The sequence below is a fragment of the Cyprinus carpio genome, chromosome B13, assembly GCF_018340385.1.
Source record: "Cyprinus carpio isolate SPL01 chromosome B13, ASM1834038v1, whole genome shotgun sequence".
NCBI classification, from domain to species: Eukaryota; Metazoa; Chordata; class Actinopteri; order Cypriniformes; family Cyprinidae; genus Cyprinus; species Cyprinus carpio.
Genome location: NC_056609.1, coordinates 28,613,946 through 28,639,042, shown reverse-complemented (window position 1 = coordinate 28,639,042; position 25,097 = coordinate 28,613,946). Strand labels below are relative to the sequence as shown.

At 34.0% G+C, this 25,097-nt stretch overlaps 1 protein-coding gene across 1 annotated transcript in view; it reads left to right on the top strand.

Moving 5' to 3' along the window:
* The window catches only part of LOC109072522 (adhesion G protein-coupled receptor A1-like), a 66,361-nt gene that overhangs the window by 36,662 nt on the left and 4,602 nt on the right, over positions 1–25,097 (top strand). Inside the window, exons 6-10 of the mRNA XM_042736137.1 lie at positions 7,042–7,169; positions 11,538–11,661; positions 15,812–15,973; positions 16,188–16,199; positions 20,589–20,608. Coding sequence (XP_042592071.1) covers positions 7,042–7,169; positions 11,538–11,661; positions 15,812–15,973; positions 16,188–16,199; positions 20,589–20,608 — 446 coding nt within the window. The remainder of the gene's footprint in view (positions 1–7,041; positions 7,170–11,537; positions 11,662–15,811; positions 15,974–16,187; positions 16,200–20,588; positions 20,609–25,097) is intronic.

Genomic DNA, 25,097 nt, shown 5'->3' with positions numbered 1-25,097 from the left:
CAGTGCGATGCATGTTACACACTTACCTGGTTTTTTTTTTTTTTTTTTTTTTTTTTTATCCTGCTGTTCTGCTTCCAATTAAGTTTGCAAGTCAGTTTTATTTGTGTAGCGTTTTTCATAAAACGCACTGTTACAGAAATTTGTAATGTTTAAAATACGCCAATGTCTTCTAGTTCACATTCAGCAGTTCAGAGCAGAGTGATACAGTAGTTCACATTTGGCGACGATATAAACAAAAAGATCAACGATAAGATAATGATATAATGACAATAATATCGTTAATCACAATTATTTTGGGGCAGTATATCACTAAAAAAATATAAAAGTAGTTATCATGACAGGACTGTTGTTTGATGTGATCATTTATTTATTTTGATCATTTATTTTTTAAATAATATTTTGTAAATAATTTTATTTATATATACATAAATAATTCAATATTATTTTTTGAACTGTTTATATTCAATATAATTTATATACAATTAGTATTCTTAATTTTATTTTAAAGTAATTTTAATCTATTTGTTTGTTAGATTTTTTTATTCACTATTATTATTAATTTTAATAATTGTTTTTGTTATATTTGCTATATTTTGATTTTTTTTTAGATATTTTTAATTTACATAATTTTTAATGCTTTTTACTTTATAATTATTATTTTTATTATATTTTATTTAGATTTAAGGGCGAAATGTGACTGGGGTTTGGTGTGGGTTCATGTTTTAATTCACACTCGAATGGAAGTGATTTTTGTCTTTCACAGTCAGTTCTTGTCATAATGTCTGAATTTCTGCTCACTTCTTCAGTGTTTTCTGCACAACAGAATTGAAGCGAGTCTCCGCTGCTGAATAAACTACATTATGGATCAGTCTTTATGCCAAAAGTCCAATATGGAGCTTGTGCAACTGAAGTGGAGCAGAAAAACAGTTCAGAATAATTTAATTTTATTAATGACACAAAAAAATCATGAAAAGCATGTATGTGTCCGCGTCGGTGAGAGCAACGCAGGAAAACTGACGGATCGCTGGCCTTTGTGTTTCCCTCTGCATGAAAAGGATTCTGGGTAATTTAGTTAACGGGAAACGATAAGCAGCACCTTCACAGGGTTTCTGGGCGCTTCTTGTGCAATGTGAGCATTTCTCTCCTCTGTAAAGCAGGAATGTGTTGGAGTTCAGTCTGGTTTCTCTCCGAGCCGGTCTCTGGGTGACGGATTTTGTCTAATTAAAACACACTCGCTGTGTGAGGGTCATTTCAGGGCGAATCTCAGGAAAACCTGTTAAGAAGCGTCTCGGTTTGTTGATTTTGCGGTCGATGTCTATTTGTGTCAAAGCCTTTAATTTATGCTGTTTTAAAGGAGAAAAACAGCATTATATAACAGTAATGAGAATCTAATGAGAATCATCTTCCAGAATAATTAGGAGAAAACCTAATGGACAATGTTAAGAGAGAAAAAATCTTAATGATCTTAAATATACTTTACATTCATATATATATATATTATTATAAATTCTTATTATATTTGCTTTTGATTTTTAAGGTGGAACATTTTAACATTTTGTAACTGCATACTCATAAAACAAAAACAAAGCCAAATTTTCAGACCATTATATTTTTATTTATTTAAATAGAAATATTCAAAAAAATTAATACCTATATATATAAATTATCTATAAATAAATAAGTCCCCTATGTTAAAAATAAAGAATCAGTAAAATCCCCTATATGTTTAAATGATGTCACGGTGCAAAAATCATTCTTGAATTTTTATTTCAAATAAAATTTCCTCTGTTTCTGTTGATTGTGTGGTGAAATGTGAGCTGGGCTGTGCTTTTTAGTTTCAGCAGCAGATGTGAGGATGTCTCTGGTGTTTATGGCTGGTAATGTCTAATAATGGATTACTCTGAAGCGGACGCACCTGTGCATCTGCTGGGACGTTTGCTCCTGCTGTCCGATCGTAATCACGTGCATTCATGGAAACAGAAGTAGCTGGCGCTTGTTTAACTCGACACAGACACAAAAGAGCTGCTGCTGTTGGTCTGAGGCTTTAATCTGCCTCTTCAGCATCATCCCAGGCTTTCTGAAGGCAGCTTAATAACATCATCTTTTACCAACCACCCATCATCTTGGTGTGGTTTAAAACCCCCGTGCGCTGACTGAGGAAGAGCGCCGGTCGATCGAGAAGCACGTGAAAGCGTCAGCAGGTCATCATCAAGGTCTCGTGACTCTCAGATCTGTCAGGATTAATGGCGTCGAGCTCGTGTAAATGATTAAAATTAATCAGCGCTCTGCCTGGAGACTTATATACAAAATCTCGCTCTCACAACGACCAAAAAAAAAAAGCAGAAATCCTCTAAAACACGCTCTAAAATCACGATAACAATAATCAAACCTAGACAAAAAACCACACAAATATTCACTTATTTAATTATTCATCAATATAATCCTCAATATAAAACCAATAGTATGAACCAATAAATTAATGCATTTATTTAATTAATATATAAATGCATTTTTATACTAATTAAATATAAAGTCATGTTACAGTCTCATGAAAATGTCACTCTTTTATTTTTAAATTTATTTAATTTTATTTTTTTATTCAGTATATAACGTTCAGTATTTAAGCATTATGATTGCATATACGAATGCATTTATTTAATCAGTATAAAAAAAAACCAAAATAATACAACAATCTCAATAAAATTTTTTTACACATTAAATTAGATTTTTTTTTATTCAGTATATAGAGCTCAGTATTTAAGCAGTATATGAATACATTTAATTAATCAGTATATAAATCCATTTTTATACTGATTAAATATAAAGTCATGTTACAATTTCACGAAAATGTGACACTTTTATTTTTAAAATGTATTTTTTATTCAGTATATAACGTTCAGTATTTAAGCATTATGATTGCATATACTGATTAAATCACACAAAATCATGTCACATTTCCAACCCGATCTCAGGAAAGTGTGTATTAATAGTGCGCCAAATAAAAACAAAAACTTTGTGGTGTATACTGTATTTTTATGCAAAAATTAACTTTGGAGTGTATATAAAACATGTATATGTGTATATGATTGTTTTTATTTGGCATACTATTTATATGCATTTCATGAGACCGGGTTCCACATTTCATACTAAAACAATATTTTAAAATGCATAAAAAAATGGCTATTTTATTTTATTTGACTTTATTTTATTTTTTTGCATTGTGACATTATTTTATATAAACATAAAGCACATTTCCCACCAAATCATCTTCAAATCAATTTTTTTATTCATTACTTATGATGCTTTTGGGGTGATTAAATTCTCATTACTTTATTAGTTATGCTGTTATGGAAACCTGTGTCTTTCACATTATTTGAGGTCAGTGCTACATGTTTTTCAGATGAAATGCATGCGTCTCAGTGTTTCTCAGGGTGATGTGTGTGCTGTTGTGGAGTGTGCTGGGCATCAGCTGAACAGTTGCTGTCGCCACCAACATCCAGCGACTACTGTATTGTCCCAAGCAATAATTCTGATCAAACTATTAAATGTATGTGTATGTAAGCACTGTTGTTGTGATTTGGGCCGCATCTGAAGTAGGTCACACCATTGATTTTAGCTGAGAAGTTAAAGAAATAAACGGTGCACTTTCAAGGACTCTATACATGTGGAATAAGAACATATAAGAGCCGAAGTGTTTGAAACACACAAGCACAGTTCAGCTGAATGATAAAGTCTTTAAACAAAATTCCTGCTTTTATAGTGAACAGCATTTACTTATATTTGCAGGGAATCTTGCGAGACACTGTCAGAAAGACACTGAGTCAGCTGAAGACAGCTCAGAGCGTTATTGATGTGTTCGACTGTACACTGCATCTCAAAATATACCAGCTTTGTTTTTGTTTTTTTGATGGTGGATACTAAAGAGTGACGCTTTCAAAACATTGATCTGGAAGTATATTAAACATGGTGATTATTTTTGCATTTAACGGATTAGGATCATATTTTTCTAGTTGTTTACATACAGCATTTTTTTAGCGATTGAGCGATCGGTCCGATTATAAGGCTTCTCCAGAGAGGATTCGTGCAGTTAGTTTGTGTTTTAATAGTAATATTTGGAAGGAAACATGTTCTTTACAGCACTGCTGGGATATAATCAGCTGACTTCTGTCTTCGTATGTGTTATATGTTTGGTTAATTCAGGACAGATGTGCTGTAATCCTCTGGTTATTTCACAGTTGATTCCTCTGAGACTCAGCTTTCCTCATTTAACTGTTTTTCATGCCGTTATTACAATGGTTTGTAGCTCCTGGGATGTGCATTTTGAGATCATGCATGTCATTTACATATTCTGCCATTGGGTCAGAGGTTTTAGATTCTAACTATTGACAAACTTTTCTTTTGTAATCTTCATTTTTAATTAAATATCAATTTCTTACCAGAGATATGTGGAGTTTAATGCAGCTCTGTGTGTAAAATGTTTTTGATGGTAGTAAACCAGATGTAGGTAACGTTGCATGCAGCTGAGACGTGTTGTATTTAAAGAGCAATGTCTGAAGAACAGAAAAAGTTTAGTATCTTTAATACTTCTTGAGTTACAGGCATGCAAACTTTGGGAGAAAAAAAAACACACAGTGCTTTTTTTTCCATTTTTGAACGGTCCCCATTGGCACATAATGCAACAAAGTTGCTAAAGTCAACAGATTTTATTAATAGACCTACCGATCTCTGAGTAAAAATAATACAATGATGCTGCAATCTTTCTGAAGTCATTTTTACCCTCCTGTAAATTGGCTCCAAATCTCAACCTCAACAAAATAATTTAACACTCCACAAAAAATCAACCATCACAAATAATGGTTTGTCATTCATCACTATTTTACATGTTCAGAACATGAAATGTGGGTTTGTCATGGACTGACTCTATATGAACACATTTCCATGTTTTTAACTATAGGTTTACATTATTACAAAATAATCTTTTAGTCCCAAACGAGTAAAAATTCAGTCTTTTTATTCACATTTCTATATTTGAGGCTGTGCCAGAATGTAGTGTGTAATTATTCAATCACTTATCATGTTTTACAACCAGAAAATCATTTTCCGGCTGAGCAGTTTCAATTTCTTTCTTTTTATTGTTTGTTTTGTTGGTAACAGTTTACATAAAGCCTTTATATATCACGCATATTAAAAGTGGTTTTAATGCATTAATTATGCCTTATTATGCACCTTAAAATGCATTATATAATCTCATGAATAATTGTAACCACAGTTATAATACATTCTAACACTTATCTATACTTAATTGTAACATTTAAAAGTGTAATGCATTAAAACACATGACAAATAAACCTTCAAATATTATAATGCATTTTGGTATCTTTGGTAAGATTTTGGTAAACCCAAAAGACGTCTGTGACTGAAGATGTGAAGTTCTGTTGATCAGCTGTTCTCTAATGATGTGGATGTTTGTGTGCAGCAGGGGAAATATGATGCTGTTGTTGAATAAATAAATGTGATTTGAAAAGACTAATTATTAATTTTGAGTCCTGCTTTAGACTTGCTCTGCCGGTGATGTTTGTGGAAGGGAAAATGCAAATTTTAGTATATATATATATATATATATATATATATATATATATATAATATAATATATAATATATATATATATATACTATAATATATATATATATATATATATATATATATAATTGTAATATTCAGGTCATGTTACAGTGATATGGAATGTTCTCATCCTTTCATTTTTAAAATGTGTGACAAAGCTGAATCACACATGTATGCATTTGTCAGATGCTTTTATTCAAAGTGACTTTCATTGCGTTCAAGGTTTACATTTGATCAGTTCATGCATTCTGTAAGAATCGATCCCATGACTTTGGTTTTGCGAGCACATGCTCTACATGAATAACACACATTTTATGAGATTCAAACTAGATACTGTGTGTGTGTGTGTGTGTCGGATGCTGATTCTCTCTCTCTCTGTGTGTGTGTGTGTGTGTGTGTGTGTGTGTCGGATGCTGATTCTCTCTGTGTGTGTGTTTGTGTGTGTCGGATGCTGATTCTGTGTGTGTGAGGCTGATTCTGTGTGTGTGTGTGTGTGTGTGTGTGCTTATTCTAGAGGCGGTGATTCTCTGTGTGTGTGTGAGGCTGATTCTGTGTGTGTGTGTGTGTCGGATGCTGATTCTGTGTGTGTGTGTGTGTCGGATGCTGATTCTGTGTGTGTGTGTGTGTGTGTGTCGGATGCTGATTCTGTGTGTGTGTGTGTGTGTGTGTCGGATGCTGATTCTGTGTGTGTGTGTGTCGGATGCTGATTCTGTGTGTGTGTGTGTGTGTGATGCTGATTCTGTGTGTGTGTGTGTGTCAGATGCGGATGCTGATTCTGTGTGTTGTGTGTGTCGGATGCTGATGAATGCTGATTCTGTGTGTGTGTGTGATTGTGTGTGTGTGTCAGATGGTGATTCTCTGTGTGTGTGTGTGTGTGTGTGTCTGTCGGATGCTGATTCTCTCTGTGTGTGTGTGTGTGTGTCTGATGCTGATTCTGTGTATGATGCTGATTCTGTGTGTGTGTGTGTGTGTGTCTGTCGGATGCTGATTCTCTCTGTGTGTGTGTGTGTGTGTGTGTGTGTGTCTGATGCTGATTCTGTGTGTGATGCTGATTCTGTGTATCAAGCACTTCTTCTTCTATAAGATGATTATCCCCCCCCCCCCCCCCCCCCCCAAGATGCTGATTCTCTCTCTCTCTCTCTCTCTCTCTATGTTGTGTGTGGTGTGTGTGTGTGTGTGTGTGTGTGTGTTTGTGGGGTGTGTGGTGTGTGTGTGGTGTGTGGGTGTGGTCGGATGCTGATTCTCTCTCTCTCTCTCTCTCTTTCCGATCTCTCTCTCTCTCTCTCTCCTGTGTGTGTGTGTGTGTGTGTGGTGTGTGTCGATGCTGATTCTCTCCTCTCTCTCCTCTCTCTCTGTGTGTGTGTGTGTGTGTGTGTGTGTCAGATGCTGATTCTCTCTCTCTGTGTGTGTGTGTGTCAGGATCTGAAGAAGGTGCTGTCGTTCCCTCCGTATCCGGGAGAGTTCCTGCACCCGGTGGTTTACGCCTGCACCGCCGTCATGCTGCTCTGCCTGTTCGCCTCCATCATCACCTACATAGTGCACCACAGGTAGGGCACACGCACACATAAACACCACTAACACAGTGTTCCTTAATTCATGACTTGTTTTTGTCTACAATAATAGTACAAAACAAAATACAAAATCCTCTCATTTAACCCTTAAATCATCAGATCAACCGCTGAGATGTTTTCACACCTTTGTTGCTCATTTTTAGTTTTGTAACTAAATACATTTTTGTGAGTTTTTGTCATTCTAATTCATTTTTTAAATGGCTATAGATTTTTGATTAATTTTTCAGTTTTAGTTATTTAAGTACATTAAGTTAAACTAAATGATAAATGTTGCTTTGGCAATTAGAGGAAATACAAAAATAATAAAATAAATGCATTAGATACTACTTTTAACAAACATTTTAACTATTACCAACCCCAAACCTTTGAAAAGGACTGTATATTTAACATATTGAATTAGTTTATTTTTTTGTCTTCATTTTATTTTTAGTTATTTTTTATTCTTGTTTTCATATATAGCTATAGTACATGCTAAATTGTATTTACATTTCACCTAAATTAAAATAATCAATGTAACTAGATGAAATAAAAAATGTTTTACTGCATTTCTAAAATCAAACAAATGCATAAAATGTTTTTTATTTATATTTAAAATTATATTTTATTTTATATTATCATATATTATATTATATTATGGTATGTGTGTGCGTGTGTGTGTTTTGTCAGCTTAATTATTTTTATTTCTTTAAAATGTCTAATAGGATGTTTTTAATTTTATTTCAGTTAAAATTACATGCACATCACAAAATAAATGAAAAATAAAAAAGGATAACTAAATTACAACTAAATTACAATTTTGCCTCGGCTGTAGATTGAAATAATAATAATAATAATAATAATAATAATAATAATAGGTTTTATTAATAAATAATTATGTAATGTACATATTTGAAATCATTAATAAATAGGTTTTATCTAATAACAGTTCACATATTATTTTTTGTTTTAAGTTGAACTATAATCCTGGTTTACTTGGTGCTACGGTGGTTTATCCTGAAGTCGTGATATTAGTGTGCACTTATTGGTTTAGAGCAGGTTATTTGTTTGTTTTTGCAGTACTTTGTTGTGAATGTCAGAATCTCTCTCTCACACACACACACACACACACACACACACACTCACACACACACTTCAGTAGCTCAGCTGTGTCAATGCTCTGTCATGAGACGCGCGCACACACACACACACACACACACACACACACACACACACACACACACACACACACACACACACACACACACACACACACACGAGTCAGTCTGTCAGGTTTCACATGCTGTCACACTCCTGCTCCTCAGCTTGGGTCTGAGTTGATGCGGTGTGTGTTTCTGCAGACTCGGGCGGCTCTAGAGAGCTGTGATGTAGATTCCTTCACTCTGACGCTTGAGATGAAATCAGTCCATCATCATCATCTTCATCTTCATGACGATCAGGGCTTTGGGGAAATCAGACTCCAGCCGCTAGATAACAGCACAGAATCTGAACTCATATCAGTGTCTATCTCAGACGAGTCTTTGAGTTTCTAACAGTACAGTAAACATCTGAAGCGAAGAGATTTAATCCTGCATGCTTCTTTAGTGGTCCTGAGCTTCCCACAAGACGTCATGCTGGAGCACTACGGAGTTCACTTTTGACTGTACGACCTGGCTTGAGATGTGAGAAAAAGATTATCTTATTCTGTGAAGTCGACAGAAATTTTAAATAGATTAGGCTTATACAGTTTTTCTCCTTCTATTATTTTATCAGTTATTGTGCTTTGTATTTACATTTTAGTTATAGTTATAGTATTACATCAAGTTAAACTTTTGAAATGAAGCTCTCGTTCGAAATATAATTGTTTCATATATATATTATGTATTAGTATTTAGTATATCGGTTGCTTATTTACATTTTATTTATAGTTTTATATTATATATATATCATATATAAACTATATATGAATCATGGACACAAATTCTATATTAATAAATATAAATCTCTGTTCATTTATGGCCTACATGGATTTCTACACCTACAGAAAAAAAATAGTTTTATATGGTTTTTAGATACTAAATATTACAACATGCAGGGGGGTTTTTAGGATTTTTTTTTTTTTTCAATCTATTCTCATATCACCTCTCCTCCTCTCTCTCAGACTTTCTCTCACTTCTCCTCTCCGCCCTCATCTGCGCTATTAGATATACTTCGATAGGATATAAATAGTTTTTTACAACGTTGATACGACTGTACAAAGTTATAGATATCTCTATATTTGTTTACATCTCATCGATCTCACATACCTCAGCTAGTTCAGCTCAAAAGTGCCATTATAGACTTTGCGGAATGTCTAAAAAGATTTAGTCCGACTGTCGTTGCGCAATAAATACTGTTTCTTTGCCGTTAAACTCTTCGCATGTTCTTGCTAGTCATTCCAGACCTGATCATCCTGGAAAAATATAATGTAGCACAAAAACCCTGACCTTGTTTTCACATCATTCTGACCCCTTACAGCCTGTACCTTCCTCGATCACAGCGCTCGTTTTCTATGGATCAAGCTCATACATCAATCTCTGTTTCTACGCGAACGTAGTAGACAATGATTTGTCCTGACACATGTGTGTCAGATCCTGACACCTGAAGACTGTAGCTATAGTGATGCTATGAGAACAAATACAGCTGCATCATACCGCCAACAGAAAGAAAATAAGTACACTTTAACACAGAGATTCACATATGAAAACAGCTGTTTTAAACTGGAATAATATTTCATTATTTTTACTGTGCATTTGATCAAATAAATGCAGCCTCTGTGAGCAGAAGAGACTTCTTTCTGAAACCAAACTGTAGTGTGTCTTAAATCTATGATAAGGCCAAAGAACTGAGTGAAGCGCTCTGCTCTATGAAGGGAAATGTCAGAGTTGTGCGTCTGACAGCCGATCCATCATCAACTTTCATTATGCTGCCTGCTGATCCTTTATCAAGAGTGTAAATGGAAATGCTGTGAGACCCATTTAAAGTCCATCAGATCGTGTCCTTCTGCAGACCGAGAGAGAGGCTTGAGTTCACACACACACACACACACACACACACACACACACACACACACTCACACAGCTGTACAGAGGACTGCCAGGTTAAAGCTCCTGACCCAGAGACAGTGATTAATGGCTCTGAGAGGGAGTTTCTGCTCCAGAACTTTTTAAGGCATCCTGGGCTTTTCCTGTGTGCTGCCGGATCTGGGTTCTTGTGATTTATTGTAATGAGTTTTAATTTAAGCTTCAGTCCATCTGGTTTCACTCACTCTGAGAGCAAAGAGGCAGAGCAAGCAGGTGATTTCAGATCACAAAGTTTCATATAAAAAAGTCAAATCACATGCAACCGCACAAAAAATAAAAATCATTCAAGCTAACCAAAAAAAAATAAGCTTTAATGCAAATTTAATTAAAATAAATGTTTTAATGTATATTTTATTTAAAAATAAAATACACATATATAAATACAAATAAAAATAAAATTTAATGTTATTTTATTGCACATTTATTTTAAATAAAAAATAAACAAACACAAAATATTCTATATATTAATTAATAATAAATAAAAAAAAAAAAAATTTATTATTTATATTATTTATTTATATATATATTTATTTCATAAAATTAAAAGTTTATAATCTATTTTAATAAATTTCTCTAAATTATTATGTAAAAAAAACATAGATTTGTATCTAATTTTATTATAAATGTTGCTGTTAATTTAATTTTTTTATTATAATATAATACTACTATAAAAAAAATATATCAAAATTATAAAAAAAAAAAAAAAAAAAAATAATTTACTTTTATATATATATTATATTATTATTTATTATATTATAAAATATATCAATACTAAACATGTAAACAATAAAGTAAACCTATACTACTGTAAAATAAAATATTTTTTTATTTAATGTTATTTATTATATATTTAAAAAATAAAATTACATAAAATATTAACAATATAAAAATACTATAAAAAATAGATTTTATATTTTATAAAATATTAAATAAAAATAGTTTATGATGTTTTAATATTTTATTTTAAAGAAAATTAAATTAAATAAACAATATAATAATACTATAAAAAATAGCTATTTTAAAATATACACTTTTACAGACTTTTTTTGATATGTCTATAACTCTTATGATGCGATTCTTCCCTCCTTTTCATCATCAGTTTTCTCTGCAGTGTTTCTTCTCTTCTCTTTTTATTATGAACTATCACCCTCTCTCTTGCACTCAGAGGCACATTTAGATATTTAACGCGCTTCACACACATTCACAGCACATTTACTTTATTTTGTTTTTTCCATCATCAATCCAGCAAAATCTGGATCAGTCGGAAAGGATGGCACATGCTTCTCAACTTCTGCTTCCACACGGCTCTGACGTTCGCTGTCTTCGCCGGAGGCATCAACCGAATCAAATACCCCATCATCTGCCAGACTGTGAGTCTCTCATCTGCGCTCGCTTCATCTCTGACGCTCACATTCTGTCTTTCAGTGCATTAAATCGACTATTAAAATTTTGCCTGTGCATGTTTTTCTGATTGCCTCGCTTCTCACATTCCCTCACCCTAACAAAAACGCTACCTAAAACAAAAATCAATCCAGACTTGAATGAATCCATACAGAGCATCATATAGTTGCACTTAAGATGCTGTCGTGTCTTTAGGGGCTTTCAGTGGCGCTTTTGTCGAAACGTGTGTGTTTTTGAAGCTCTATTCTTGTGAGCATCACTAAAAAGCTTCGGCCGTTGTGTTGCCCGACTGCATTTCATCCCACATTCTAAACTAAAGATAAAGCATGGCTCAGTGGGACGCTGTGTGTTTGTTTCTTAATATAATGTCCTTTATTTGGCTCTGAACCCTGCAGGATTCACACGCATCTCTTTGGATTTTTAACCACATTCAGGTCAAGTGAATAAATGAGAGCCAAAGAAAACAAAATACTATTGTTAATTCTAATAGTAGCATTGAATTGAATAGTAGTATTGCAAATTACACTTGAATTTGATTTACTTTCTAGTTCTATTCCTTAAGTGGGAATTAGAATTGTTTATGCTTTTTGCTACCTCAATGCATGTTTGAATCAAATTCACAAATTTATAAAACAAAACCCTGTATTATGCATACGCATGTGACCAACTAATCATTCTGTAACATTATATAATGCTTGCATGTTTTTGAGAGAGTGCCAATGTTTAAAAATTGAATTGTCAATGTCTATACATTATTGGATTTAGTTTGAATACGATTTGACATGAAAAACAGGATTATTGGCATCTATTAGTTATTAGCATCTTAGCATCAAAAAAATTAATATTTGATTTTATTTTCAAAAAAATGGATTGTTTATTATTTAATAAGCAAATCAGCCACTGGCCGTATTTTTGAGGGAGGGGGGGGGGATTATAGAAATTACTACTTTTATTCAGCAAGGATGCTTTAAAAATAACTTATCAAAAGTGATGATAAAGACATTTTATAATGTTAAAAAACATATAAATTCCAGTACAAATGAACTTCCTAATTGAACTTTCTAAACTAACCTGTTTTCAACATAATAGCTAAAAATTCAGCTTTGAAATCACTGGAATAAATGACATTTTAAAATATATTAAAATAGAAAACAGATATTTTAAATGGTAAAAATATTTAAAAATTTCAGAAGGATCATGTGACACTGAAGACTGGAGTAATGATGCTGAAAATACAGATTTGTTGCTAGGTGTTTTTTTTTTTTTTTTTTTTAAAGGTACCTAAAGGGATCTGAAAAGTTGCTAAATCTAGCGACAAGGTTGCTAAGTTGGCAACACTGCATCTCTATTTCTGTAACTACGGGCTAGGCCACGGGTCAAACAGAAATTGCATGCTGCGTTAATCACGCATTAATAAAATGAGTGCGTTTAAATTGAATTCGCGTCGATGACTCATTCATTCAACTGATTTGTTCAAACGGCTGATTTATTCACAAATGAATCAAACTGAATCATTGACTCACTCAGTTTGCTCAAGAACTTGGATTCATTCAGTGATGAATCACTGCTGTGTGTTGCTCGTTTGCAGAACTGTGCAGAATTTGACAATATTGTGTCTAAACTACAACACAAGATTAACTTCGTTTACTGAAGTGCTGTATAAAATCAATTTCACATTTGCAGTAATGCAGTTATTTGGGAAAAACGGCACTTTTGCTTGCATGATATTGCTAAACTATATTATATGGTATAAATATAAGACGAAACCCCATATAGGGGCATTTTTGCTCTTATATCTTGAATTTTTGGACGTATACCTGTAATAGTACATCATCCTCTCAAAAATCAACCATAAGGTTTCGACCAGTTTCGGCCAGTGTGAGTCCTCAAGGTCATCGATTTCCTCGTGATTGCTCACGTTGAGCTGGTTTGAACACGTTGTTAAGCTCTGGGTCGGTCAGGGATTTTCAGTGTCACGGCTCAAGGTCTTTCTCAGATTTATATTTATTCGTCTTCATGCGTTTGATCTCAGAGGGCCGGCTGTGATTGGCCTCGGCCGAGTGATGGATGGCGCAGGAAAGTGTGTTCACAGCCCCAGACAATCCACCGTCACTCGTTCTCTCCTGATGATATGGATCCCAGTTATTGTTCTCTCTCTCCTGAGTGTTTGTGAACATGTGTTGTGTTCACAGCCCCAGACAAACGCAGAGAGAATCTGATTATTCTACTCTCTCTCTCCAAAAACACAGACACTCAAAAGTATAAGAGAAAATATAATAATAATACTCCTGAATAATATACGACAGCACAACATAAATTAAAATAAAAAATAAAAAAAAAACAAAAAATGCGACAGCGGAGACAGAAAGCGTATTTAGTGTTATGTTCAGCTGAGTGTGCTTAACATTTATCTGTGTTTCCTTACAGAACTGATATCAGCCTGGCTGATTAACCACATAAATACTGGTTCATATTTAATATGCACATTTTTAAGGCTCTAAATGATCAAACGTTGCTGTTAACGCTGTTTCACACTAAGTTTACTGCAACACTTCTTTAGAGTGTTTTATCCAGTCAGAGCTCTTCTAGTGTAATCAGCTTCAGCTGCTGCTTCTGGTGTCAGATCTTGAGTGATTGTGATCAAGTAAAGGTCAGAAATAACTGCAGTAATATATCCAGATGAACTCTTACTGGACTGAAGCAGCTCAGCTTTACTTGATTCTCCATCAATCATGTTTTAGAGTCTCAAATCTGATCATCAGGATCTTTTGAGGAGCGTTTGTTTCCAGAAGCTTTACTTTCACTGTTCCTCAGCGGAGGAATGATCTTCACAGCCTCCAGAACATCTCACATCTTCTGAGGAGCCTTTATTTCTTCATCTCTCAATCACTGCATTATATGTTTGGATCATTTACATCTCATCTCACTGAGACACATTACTGCAGATATAGAGCACAGACTCATATTTAGATCAGTTTATGTCAGTATCTGCTCTACTGTTATAAAGATCTCACTGATTTACATTACAAGCAGCAGAGTTTCATCATAGAAATATCAGCATCTGCAGCAAATTAATATATATATTTTTTTACATATATAAAATTGAGCTGTTTTTCCTCCTTATTCTCAATAAATCAGACTATATGAGTCATAAAAGCCTGATGACCACATAAACACATGACCATTTGGGATTATTGACATAATCAGTTGTAAACTGCACATACTTGGACGAGTGGCACATAAATTCAATAATGCACAAACTTTTTTTTTTTTACAATTGAGATGCATATTGGGTAAAATAAGTGTTCGTTAATTTTTCATGAGCTCCATCAGCTTCGACCTCAGTAATATTCGGTCACGTTTCCTCACATGATGCTTGATGTCATTCAAGCTGATATTTTTCATGTGTTCGATTTGATAGATGACAACCAAAGGCAAAATTATCACTGAACAATGCTGTTAAAGAGGCAATTGTGTTTTTATTAGCTATCAAGTTTTATTATATGCGTGTATTATATATACAGTACACTACTCTTCAAGTTTGCATTTCAATGTTTTTAAAAGAAGTCTCTCCTGCTTACCGAGGGTTGTATTTATTTGATCAAAAATACAGTAAAAAAAAGTGAAATATTATTACAATATAAAACAGCTGTTTTCTATGTAAATCTCTGTTAAAGTGTAATTTATTTCTGTGATGCGCAGCTGTATTTTCAGCATCATTACTCCAGTCTTCAGTGTCACATGATCTTCCAGAAATCAGTTCTAATATGATGATTTGCTGCTAAGAAACGAACGTGGTCTGATTATTATCGATGTTTCAGAACCCAGAACAGTAGTGCTGCACAATATTTTTGTTGGGAAAAACCATGATACAGTTTATTTTTTAGGATTCACAGATGAACAGAAAGTTCAAAAGAACAGCATTTATTTGAAATAGAAATCTCATCATAAATCTTAACTCTCACTTTTGATATATTTTTATGCTGTTTTATGACCCTAAACATTTTACCATGGTATTTACATGGTTTGTGTAACTGTTTAAAATCTGTATTATCTGGATTTGTATTAGTGTGTGTTGCGCTTTAGCCACTGAACTGTGTGTTTGTGTGTGTGTTTCAGGTCGGTATCGTCTTGCATTACTCGTCTCTGTCCACGATGCTCTGGTTGGGCGTCACCGCACGAAACATCTACAAACAGGTGACCAAAAAACCACAGCAGCCGCAGGACGGAGACCCCGCGCCGCCTCACCACAGCCATAACACCAATACACATATACGACCAGTTTTACCAAACCTTAAAAATTAAGCACAATATCACTAAACCAAAAAAGATCAGAACGAGAGCGCGATTCTAAAACAGCGCTGATGGGAGGGGAAATTTCTGCGGGTTATTTACCAACAGTGCGCAAATTAAAAAAACACAGATGCAACATATTGACCAACGCAATATACCAAGTGCAGCACAAATTAGTGTAGTCGCAAATAAAGAAATAAAGAAGCCACAGTATGTTGAAAAGAACCGGAGGACAAAAAAATAAAGGTTTGAATTAAAAATAACATGTCTTGGCAAACAATATATCTTCAGATAATGTGTTTTTCTGGCATTCAAAATGAATTAATACGTGTGGAAAAAATCCTCCCGCCTACAACACGCTATAAAAAAAAAATAAATGCACATTTCAAAAGAAAAAAATTAATAAATACTCTTTTTTTTTTTTGCATTAAATAATTAATATGTTAGTAAAACGCATTACGTGATCTCACAGCAATTCATACATTTTTTTGCGAGGTGGCTAATTCGTACAATCATCATTCGTACAAATTCATACGATTTTTGCTAAATCGTACATATTTTACGAGTTGCACAATTCGTAAGAATTTCTACGAATGACCTACACCTGACTCCGCCCCCAAACCTACCCGTCACTAATGTCTAGACAAATCGTACAAAATCGTACGAGTGAGGTCGTACGAATTAGCCACCTCGTAAAATATCTACGAATTGACCTTGAGATAGCGTTGGATTCATTTGAATACTCTACTCCTATAAATTTTGTATCTGAAGGGGAAACTAGTACAAATGCATATTCAGTAAGGTCAAGCAAAAAAACAACTGTGTCCACGCCTTTTCAGTGCTAACTCACAACAGCTCATCAACACCAAAACATGACATTAGCAGTCACAACACCAAAATACTAAATCTGTCCTATACCAATTGCACACTAAAACTAGCCCTTACAGTGTTCATTGGAATCAATTAGGCTCTCTGTGCTTCATGTTAGACTGAAGAGCAAACGTTCTGTCTCTTATTTAAGCTCTTTACATTGGCTGTGTCTACATGCAATCTAATAATCGGAATTAATTCAGTCCGATTGAAACTAAAATTGTTCATGTAAACATAGCCAGTGAAGATCCCGCCGGTAAACATGAGAGACAGCTGCAGGATCCGCCGTGTAACCTTCATGTTAACCTCCTGTCAGTGTCAAGCTAATAAACCCAATCAATCTGTGTTGAGCTGATATATAACATATTAAACAACCTAATTAACATCCTACAAATCTAATAAAACAAAAAACACAGAACAAATCAATTCTAAATAAATATATTCTAAATATAGTCTTGCTCTGGACGTGTGGAAGTTACCGTTTATACTGCGGTAAATCTGTCAATGACTATTTTTATAGAAACATAAAGCACAGATTCCATGTTTTATAGTTAATTGTTGAGTTTAACTGTTTGCAGATGTTGATCACACATAATTTTACGCAATTAACAATTTAGAGGAATATATACGATCTGAACGTTTGAATGTTTTATAATAGTTCTAATTGTTGTATTTTTCATTTTGATTTTGTTTAACATTTTATTTGTTTTTTTATTTTTTATTTTTATTAGTTTTTTTTGTTGATGTAGTTGTTTTATTAATATTTTAAATATTAATATTTTAATTTCAGTTATTTTAGTACATCAAGTTATACTAAATTAAAGTGAGTTTGAATTGGTTTGACAACTAGCTGAAATACGTTTTAAATGTTAAGTTGTTAATAACTTTTAAAGTATTTTATATTGTTTTATATAAGTTTATTTTTAGTATTATTTAATTTCATTTTTATTAGTTAGCTTTGTTTGTTGTTGATGATGTTGTAATTGTTATTTTAAATATGTCTATATAGTTTTTATTAATTATTTCAGTTTCAGTTATTTTAGTAAGTTTTTTTTATTTCTTTTTTATATTTATGATATTTCATTTAAGGTGACATTTATTTGAATATGTATGTGTTTTAATGTGTGCACACTACACCTCAAAATAAGTGTAAAATGTTTAAGGTATAAATGTTATACATATGTATAATATACAATTATTTGATGAAATATATACATATGTGTGTGCGCACACACACACACACACACACACACAGGACTTTGCCATACTATAGCGTAGTGAAGGCAGAACTAACAACTCAGTTTTGTGTGTGTGTGTGTTTTCTGAGTTTAACGCAGCTTCGTTCAGCTTGTCTGCTTGTTCGTGGTTTTTAATCTGGGATTTTTAGTAGTTCTGAGTGGAGTGTTTGGGTTTGATTGTGCTGAAAGTAGGTCACATGAAAGCCGAGCGCAGACATTGTGTTCTCTCTCAGAAACGCTGTGGCCTGTAAGACTCGAGTCAGACGCTGAGAGCGAGATCTTTAACCAGTCTTCAGTCCTCTGACGTGAGGAGAAACTCCATTTACACCCCAATTCACCCTCTTTTCTCCAAACTAATTTGGTTTTTAATCAAAGGTTTAAACATTTTCATGTACATTGCACACTAGTATTCTGTGCTTGTAGAAGAAGTGCATACTGTGCATATTGCAGACAATAGTGTATTAAATAAGAGTGGTATGCTATTCTGAACGTAGAGCCCTGATCAATAGCTCAGTAATGTTGTTTCTCGTCTGTGATGTGCACTTTCACCGGTTTGATTGAAACGTGTTTCTTTTCATCACCACTATTCTGCTTGACTTCAATCCAAACGACTTTATTGTTCATCATTTATCTGTCTTCAGAATCATTCTCTCACGCTTCGAGCCCCCTGCGGTTTGTTTTATTTCTTGATTGTTGGTGGGATCAGCACATCTATTTTACGCTTTCATCTCTCTCTCTCAGACGCAGACAGTTTTCTTATTGCATTTGTGTTTTTAGTCCAATGTAACCATGTTGCAGCCTCATTTAAAGGCTTATGGAACATCATTTAATTTACAATTACTTGTTGTTTATTAACCCTAGTCACTTCAGCTTTGTGTTTTAAGGCAAGACAATACAGGTGAATAGGATTTTAAAAAATGTGCATGTTGTACTTTGTTTAAAAATGTTATAACTGAAATGTTGTTTAAATAAGCACCCATTTGCATAAACTTCCAGAACAGAAATCTGAATATTCAGGTTAAAAATTTTTTATTTTATTGCCATATTTGATTTAAAGGTTTTTACAGAAGGGATTCCTCTTTTTGTCACTTCATAAATCAGAAAACACTGTCAACATACAGAAAACAAATACATTTTGTCCATGTTTTAGGAATTTTTTTTTTTTTGTATAAAATCGGATTGTTATATGAACAAAACTCTCTAAAAACCATCAAAATATAGACAGGAATAAAACTGTAAGTTTTTGTGTATGTAAGCGTTACTGTGGTGGAGAAACTCATTTTGAGAAAAATTCCTTTAAAGATATGTATTGAAATCTTTAGAAGCAAACAGATAAAGTGCAGTAATAAAAATCAAGCAAATTATATATGAACAAACCCTTCAGCAAAAACCTACAGAATATAGATGGGAATAAAACGGTAAATTTTCTTGTATGTAGGAGCTGCTTAAATGGAGAAAAAACTTTTTAAAGATATGACCTTTAGCTAAAATCTACAGACGAAATAGATAATTCAATAAAATCAACACTCAAAAGTGTATTTTGGTTGGTTTCTTTCCACTAGTCTGAAAAAATACAAGTTATGAAAACCATGATCAATGCATGAAAAAAAAACAACAATGCTTTTGCCTAGAGCGTCTTGCCTTTTACATTTTAAAATAAAAAAAATTTAAAACTTCAAAATATTTAAAAAGCTTTTTAAATGCATCAAAAACAAAATAAACAACAACAAACTACAATAATACAGCAGAAATCATATTTTGTGTAAGTTTTGTGTGTTACGGCTACCTGTTGTTTTTGTTCTGCTATTATAGTCACCTTTTTTCAGCCCATTACTCATCAGATCCTGTGTAAACACTGCCAGTGTAATGAAGGTCGCAGACGCAGCGGTGCATCTGTAATTTAACTGAGCTGAGAGTCATGGCACACCGATCGTTTCACCTTCATTTTGTTTCAACATCACCTAAAGTGCTGATATCTGATTGCATGAGTCGTTTGCGCTGTAATAAGTCCATCTGTATGTAAACGGTTTAGACCCATCCATGCCAATTTGTGGGATTGGTGGTGATCATGATCCTGGAGCTCATTCCTCTGCTTACATGATTGTTTTTGTCTTTATTGCACCCATTTTCATCCACTTGTTATGATCCCAGTGACAAGTGTTTTTTTTTGTGAAAGTGCTTGTATAAATTAGTGTTTATGATTTCAGCTGTAAAGTTTCTCATGCTTTTAGTGGCTGAACGTCTGTTATATATCAAATCAACTATTTTAATATAACTGCAGTCCAAGATTATGAGATGCATTATATGAATGCTTGGCCAAAGAGATGTCTTTAATCTAGATTTAATCTAGACAGAGTGTGTTTATCAGGAAGGATTTTCCAGAGTTTATTAGCAAAAAAATAAAAAAAACCACCACCTCCATTAGACAACACTACCATACTAACTACCAAAAAAACACCATTTTTTTACCACCTTAAGAGCGTGATGGATTGTAGCGTGGTAGAAGAATAGTTAGGTACACAGGAGCTAAACCATTAAGGGCCGTATAGGTAAGTAATAATATTTTGTAACTGATATGGAACTTAATAGGTTTCCAGTGCAGAGACTGTAAATTTGGGGTAATATGATCATATTTCCTTGACCTGGTAAGGACTCTAGCCACTGCATTTTGGACTACCTGTAGCTTGTTTATTGAAGATACAGGACAACCAGCTAGCAGTGCATTACAATAGTCCAGTCTAGAGGTCATGAATGCATGAACTAGCTTTTCTGCATCAGAAACAGGTAACATGTTTCGTAGCTTGGTAATGTTTCTAAGATGGAAGAATGCTGTTTTTGTAACATGGGAAATATGATTTTCAAAAGACAGTTTGCTGTCTAATATAACACCCAGATTTTTGACTGTAGAGGAAGTAACATAACATCCATCTAGTTGCAGATTGTAATCCAAAAGATTTTGTGTACTGTTTTTTGGTCCAATAAGTAATATCTCTGTCTTATCCGAGTTTAATAGGAGACAATTATTGGTCATCCAATCGTTTACATTTTTAACACACTCTGTTAGCTTAGATAATTTAGAAGTTTCACCTGGTCTTGTTGAGATATATAGTTGAGTATCATCAGCATAACAGTGGAAACTAATCCCGTATTTTCTAATAATATCACCAAGGGGCAACATGTATACTGAAAATAGCAGAGGATCTAGGACAGATCCTTGTGGCACTCCATACTTTACTGGTGATAAATGAGATGACTCCCCATTTAGATAAACAAAGTGGTAGCGATCAGACAGGTAGGATCTAAACCATCTAAAAGCCTCGCTTGGATACCTGTATAGTTTTGTAATCAATCTATGAGTATGTCGTGATCTATGGTGTCGAACACAGCACTAAATCAAGTAAAACTAGCAATGAGATGCAGCCTTGATCTGACGCAAGAAGCAAGTCATTTGTAATTTTAACAAGTGCAGTTTCTGTGCTATGGTCAGGCCTGAAACCCAACTGAAAATCTTCATATATATATATATATATATATATATATATATATATATATATATATATATATATATATATATATATATATATATATATATATATATATATATATATAATATATATATATATATTTTTTTTTTTTTTTTTTTTTTTTTTTTTTTTTTTTTTTTTTTTTTTTTTTTTTTTTTTTTTTTTTTTGAAGATTTGAAATTTTTTTTTTTTTTTTACAAGGAGCAGACAACTTTTTCTAAGATTTTAGACATAAATGGAAGATTTGAAATGGGTCTGTAATTTGCCTGTTCACTAGGATCTAGTTGTGGTTTCGTAATAAGAGGCTTAATAACCACCAGCTTGAATGGTTTTGGGACGTGACCTAAAGATAACGATGAGTTAATAATATTGAGAATCGGTTTTTCTGCTACAGGTAACAACTCTTTCAGTAATTTAGTGGGTACAGGATCTAATAAACATGTTGTTGGTTTAGATGCAGTGATAAGTTTATTTAGCTCTTTCTGTCTAATAGTTGTAAAGCACTGCAGTTTATTTTTGGGTGCGATGAATGAAACTGTGGTACTAGACGCTGTAGAATCTAAATGTTCTGATGTTATCTATTTTATCAGTGAAGAAATTCATAAAGTCATTACTATTAAACTGTGAGGGAATATTTAGATCGGGTGGTGTCTGGTTATTTGTTGATCTAGCCACTGTGCTAAATAAAAACCTTGGATTGTTTTGGTTATTTTCTATGAGTTTGTGGATATGCTCGGCCCTGGCAGTTTTTAGAGCCGTGTCTATAGCTCTGACATACTGTTTTCAACGCAATTCTAAAAACTTCCAAGTTAGTTTTTCTCCATTTGCGCTCAAGACTACGAGTTTCTTTCTTGAGAGCGTGGGTATAACTGTTGTACCATGGCACAGTACGTTTTTTTCTAACCTTTTTCAATTTAATTTGGGCAACAGCTTCTAATGTATTAGAGAAAATAGTGCCCATGTTGCCAGTCATTTCATCTAGTTCATGTGTATTTATGGGTACACAGAGCAGTTGAGATAAATCAGGCAGGTTATTTGTGAATCTGTCTTTGGTGGCTGGAACAATAGTTTGCTGCCCGGACGATAACGCAAAGCCATATAGTTATATCATCATCAATACGCAAAAATGCACGATACAAGGAACCGGTCAGTGTCACATCATCACTTTGAGGCACGATATCTATATCAGTAAGATCGATTCCATGCGATATAATTAAATCTAGCGTATGATTAAAACGATGAGTGGGCCCGGTGACGTTTTGCTCAACTCCAAAAAAGATTATTAGATCAGTAAATGCAAGTCCTAACATCATTTCTATTATCAGCCTGAATATTACAATCTCCGACAATTAGTGCTTTATCAACATTTACCAATAGATCTGAGAGGAAATCTGCAAATTCTTTTAGGAATTCTGTATATGGCCCTGGTGGTCTATACACACTAGCCATACCAAGATATAGAGTAGATTTCTTTTGCATATCTGACAGTGTAACATTAAGCATAAGTATTTCGAATGATTTAAACCTGTATCCTGTTTTCTGGGTAACATTGAGAATATCACTATATATTGTTGCCACACCTCCCCCACGACCAGTCTGACGGGGCTCATGTTTATAACAGTAGTTTGGTGGAGTAGACTCATTTAGACCAATGTAATCATTGGTCTAAACTATTATCTGTGATCATTTCATTTACAATAACTGTTTTGGGTGTGAGTGATCTAATGTTTAGGAGCCCAAACTTTAAAAATAGTTTTTGTGCATTTATTTAGCATTTTTCTGGTTTAATCCCAATCAGATTTTTTCTAGATCCTGCATTAAATTTGTATTTTGACCTCACTATTCGGGGAACAGACACAGTATTAATAGATTGGACAGCGCAAGTACTTCTAACATTTAAGCGGGTAGAACCAAAAGCCATCATAGCAGTTTATTTGAGAATTGGCTTACTAGTCATATGGAGCGCAGCGGTCTGGAGATGTTGTCCGAGAGGGAGTTCCGCTCCGACTCTGCTGGGGTGCAGGCCATCAGCGCGAAAAAGCCTAGGATGCTCCCAGAAAAGATTCCAATTATTAACAAAGAGCAGTTTCTGTTCTAGCAAACAGTCTACTGAACCTTTCATGTCCTCGTCGATACGTTGGAAGCGGTCCTGACATGATGATCCTCGTCGCGGGTGATGTGCTGCATACCGTCTCGTTCAGGTTCCTGAAGACCCTCTTCAGTGTTTCTATCTGCCGCAGCTTGGTGTCGTTAATGATGCTGACAATTCCGCTTTGATCACATAAATCAATTACATTTTAACAGATATTTACATAGAAAACAGCTATTTTAAATTGGAATAATATTTCACAATTTTTACTGGGTTTTTGATCAGCCTGGGTGAGCAGAAGAGACTGTGTGAGATTTGTTTTCAGTTTTCTAAACGGCAGCATTCTGTATCACACAGCAGACAGCTTTTTCTTCAAACGTTGGATAATTTCATGAATTATTCAGTGTGTTTGGACTAACCCGCGCATCTGTGCTCAGAGGGCGGCCGTTTTAATCTCCCCAAACACGAGCGCCGGGATCCTATTGAGATGTCATAACACCGCCTGAAATTACACTCATTTGCTTGTATGTTATTCTGGAGAGCATGCATGTAGTTCACTCCCATAAGACCGGTGTGTGGGTGTGTGTGTGTGTGTGTGTGTGTGTGTGTTGTTTCTGAAAGTAGATAATGTGCTGATGCTGGTGTATCTTTGCTTGCTGTGCCGATCTCATGTGATTGACTTTAATGTCATCTGTGACAGGAGCCAGTGAATGGAAATCAATTTCACACACACACACACAATCACATCAGCTGTGCATCCTATCAGCATGACCTTCCGCCAGGTCATAGTCTTCCTCAATTTTTCAATGTCTTCAGCTGATTCATGGAGATGTGCTTGTAAAGCTGAGCGTGAAGAGAGGCATTCTGGGTCCTCATTCGCTTTCATTACATGAATAAGAGCTGTGTATTTATCGCTCAGTATCTTCATGTGAAAATCAAGAACGAAAGTCATACAGGTTTGAAGTAACATAAGTAAATGATTACAAGATTATTAGTAAATTATAATATTTTGGTAGGTTTTCTATTCATGTATTTGTATTTTTAACCAAACTGTAGTTAAGTACAGTCAAAATGTTTAATGCAAATAGTAAAATACAGTAAAATTTTATTAAAATAATCAAAGGCATTTTTTCAAACTGTTTTCTACTTAAATGGAAGGAAGAACATATTTAATTACTTTATATGAATTATTATTATTAAAGTTTTATTTATTCATTTTATAAGTTTTTATTCATATTCATATATTTATTCATCTTTTCTTTACATTAGATGTAAAGAGTTCAGAATTCGTGCTCTGCATTTAACCCATCCAAAGTGCACACACACACCGTGAACACACACCCGGAGCAGTGGGCATCATTTTTCCTGCGGCGCCCTCAGTCGTGGTATTG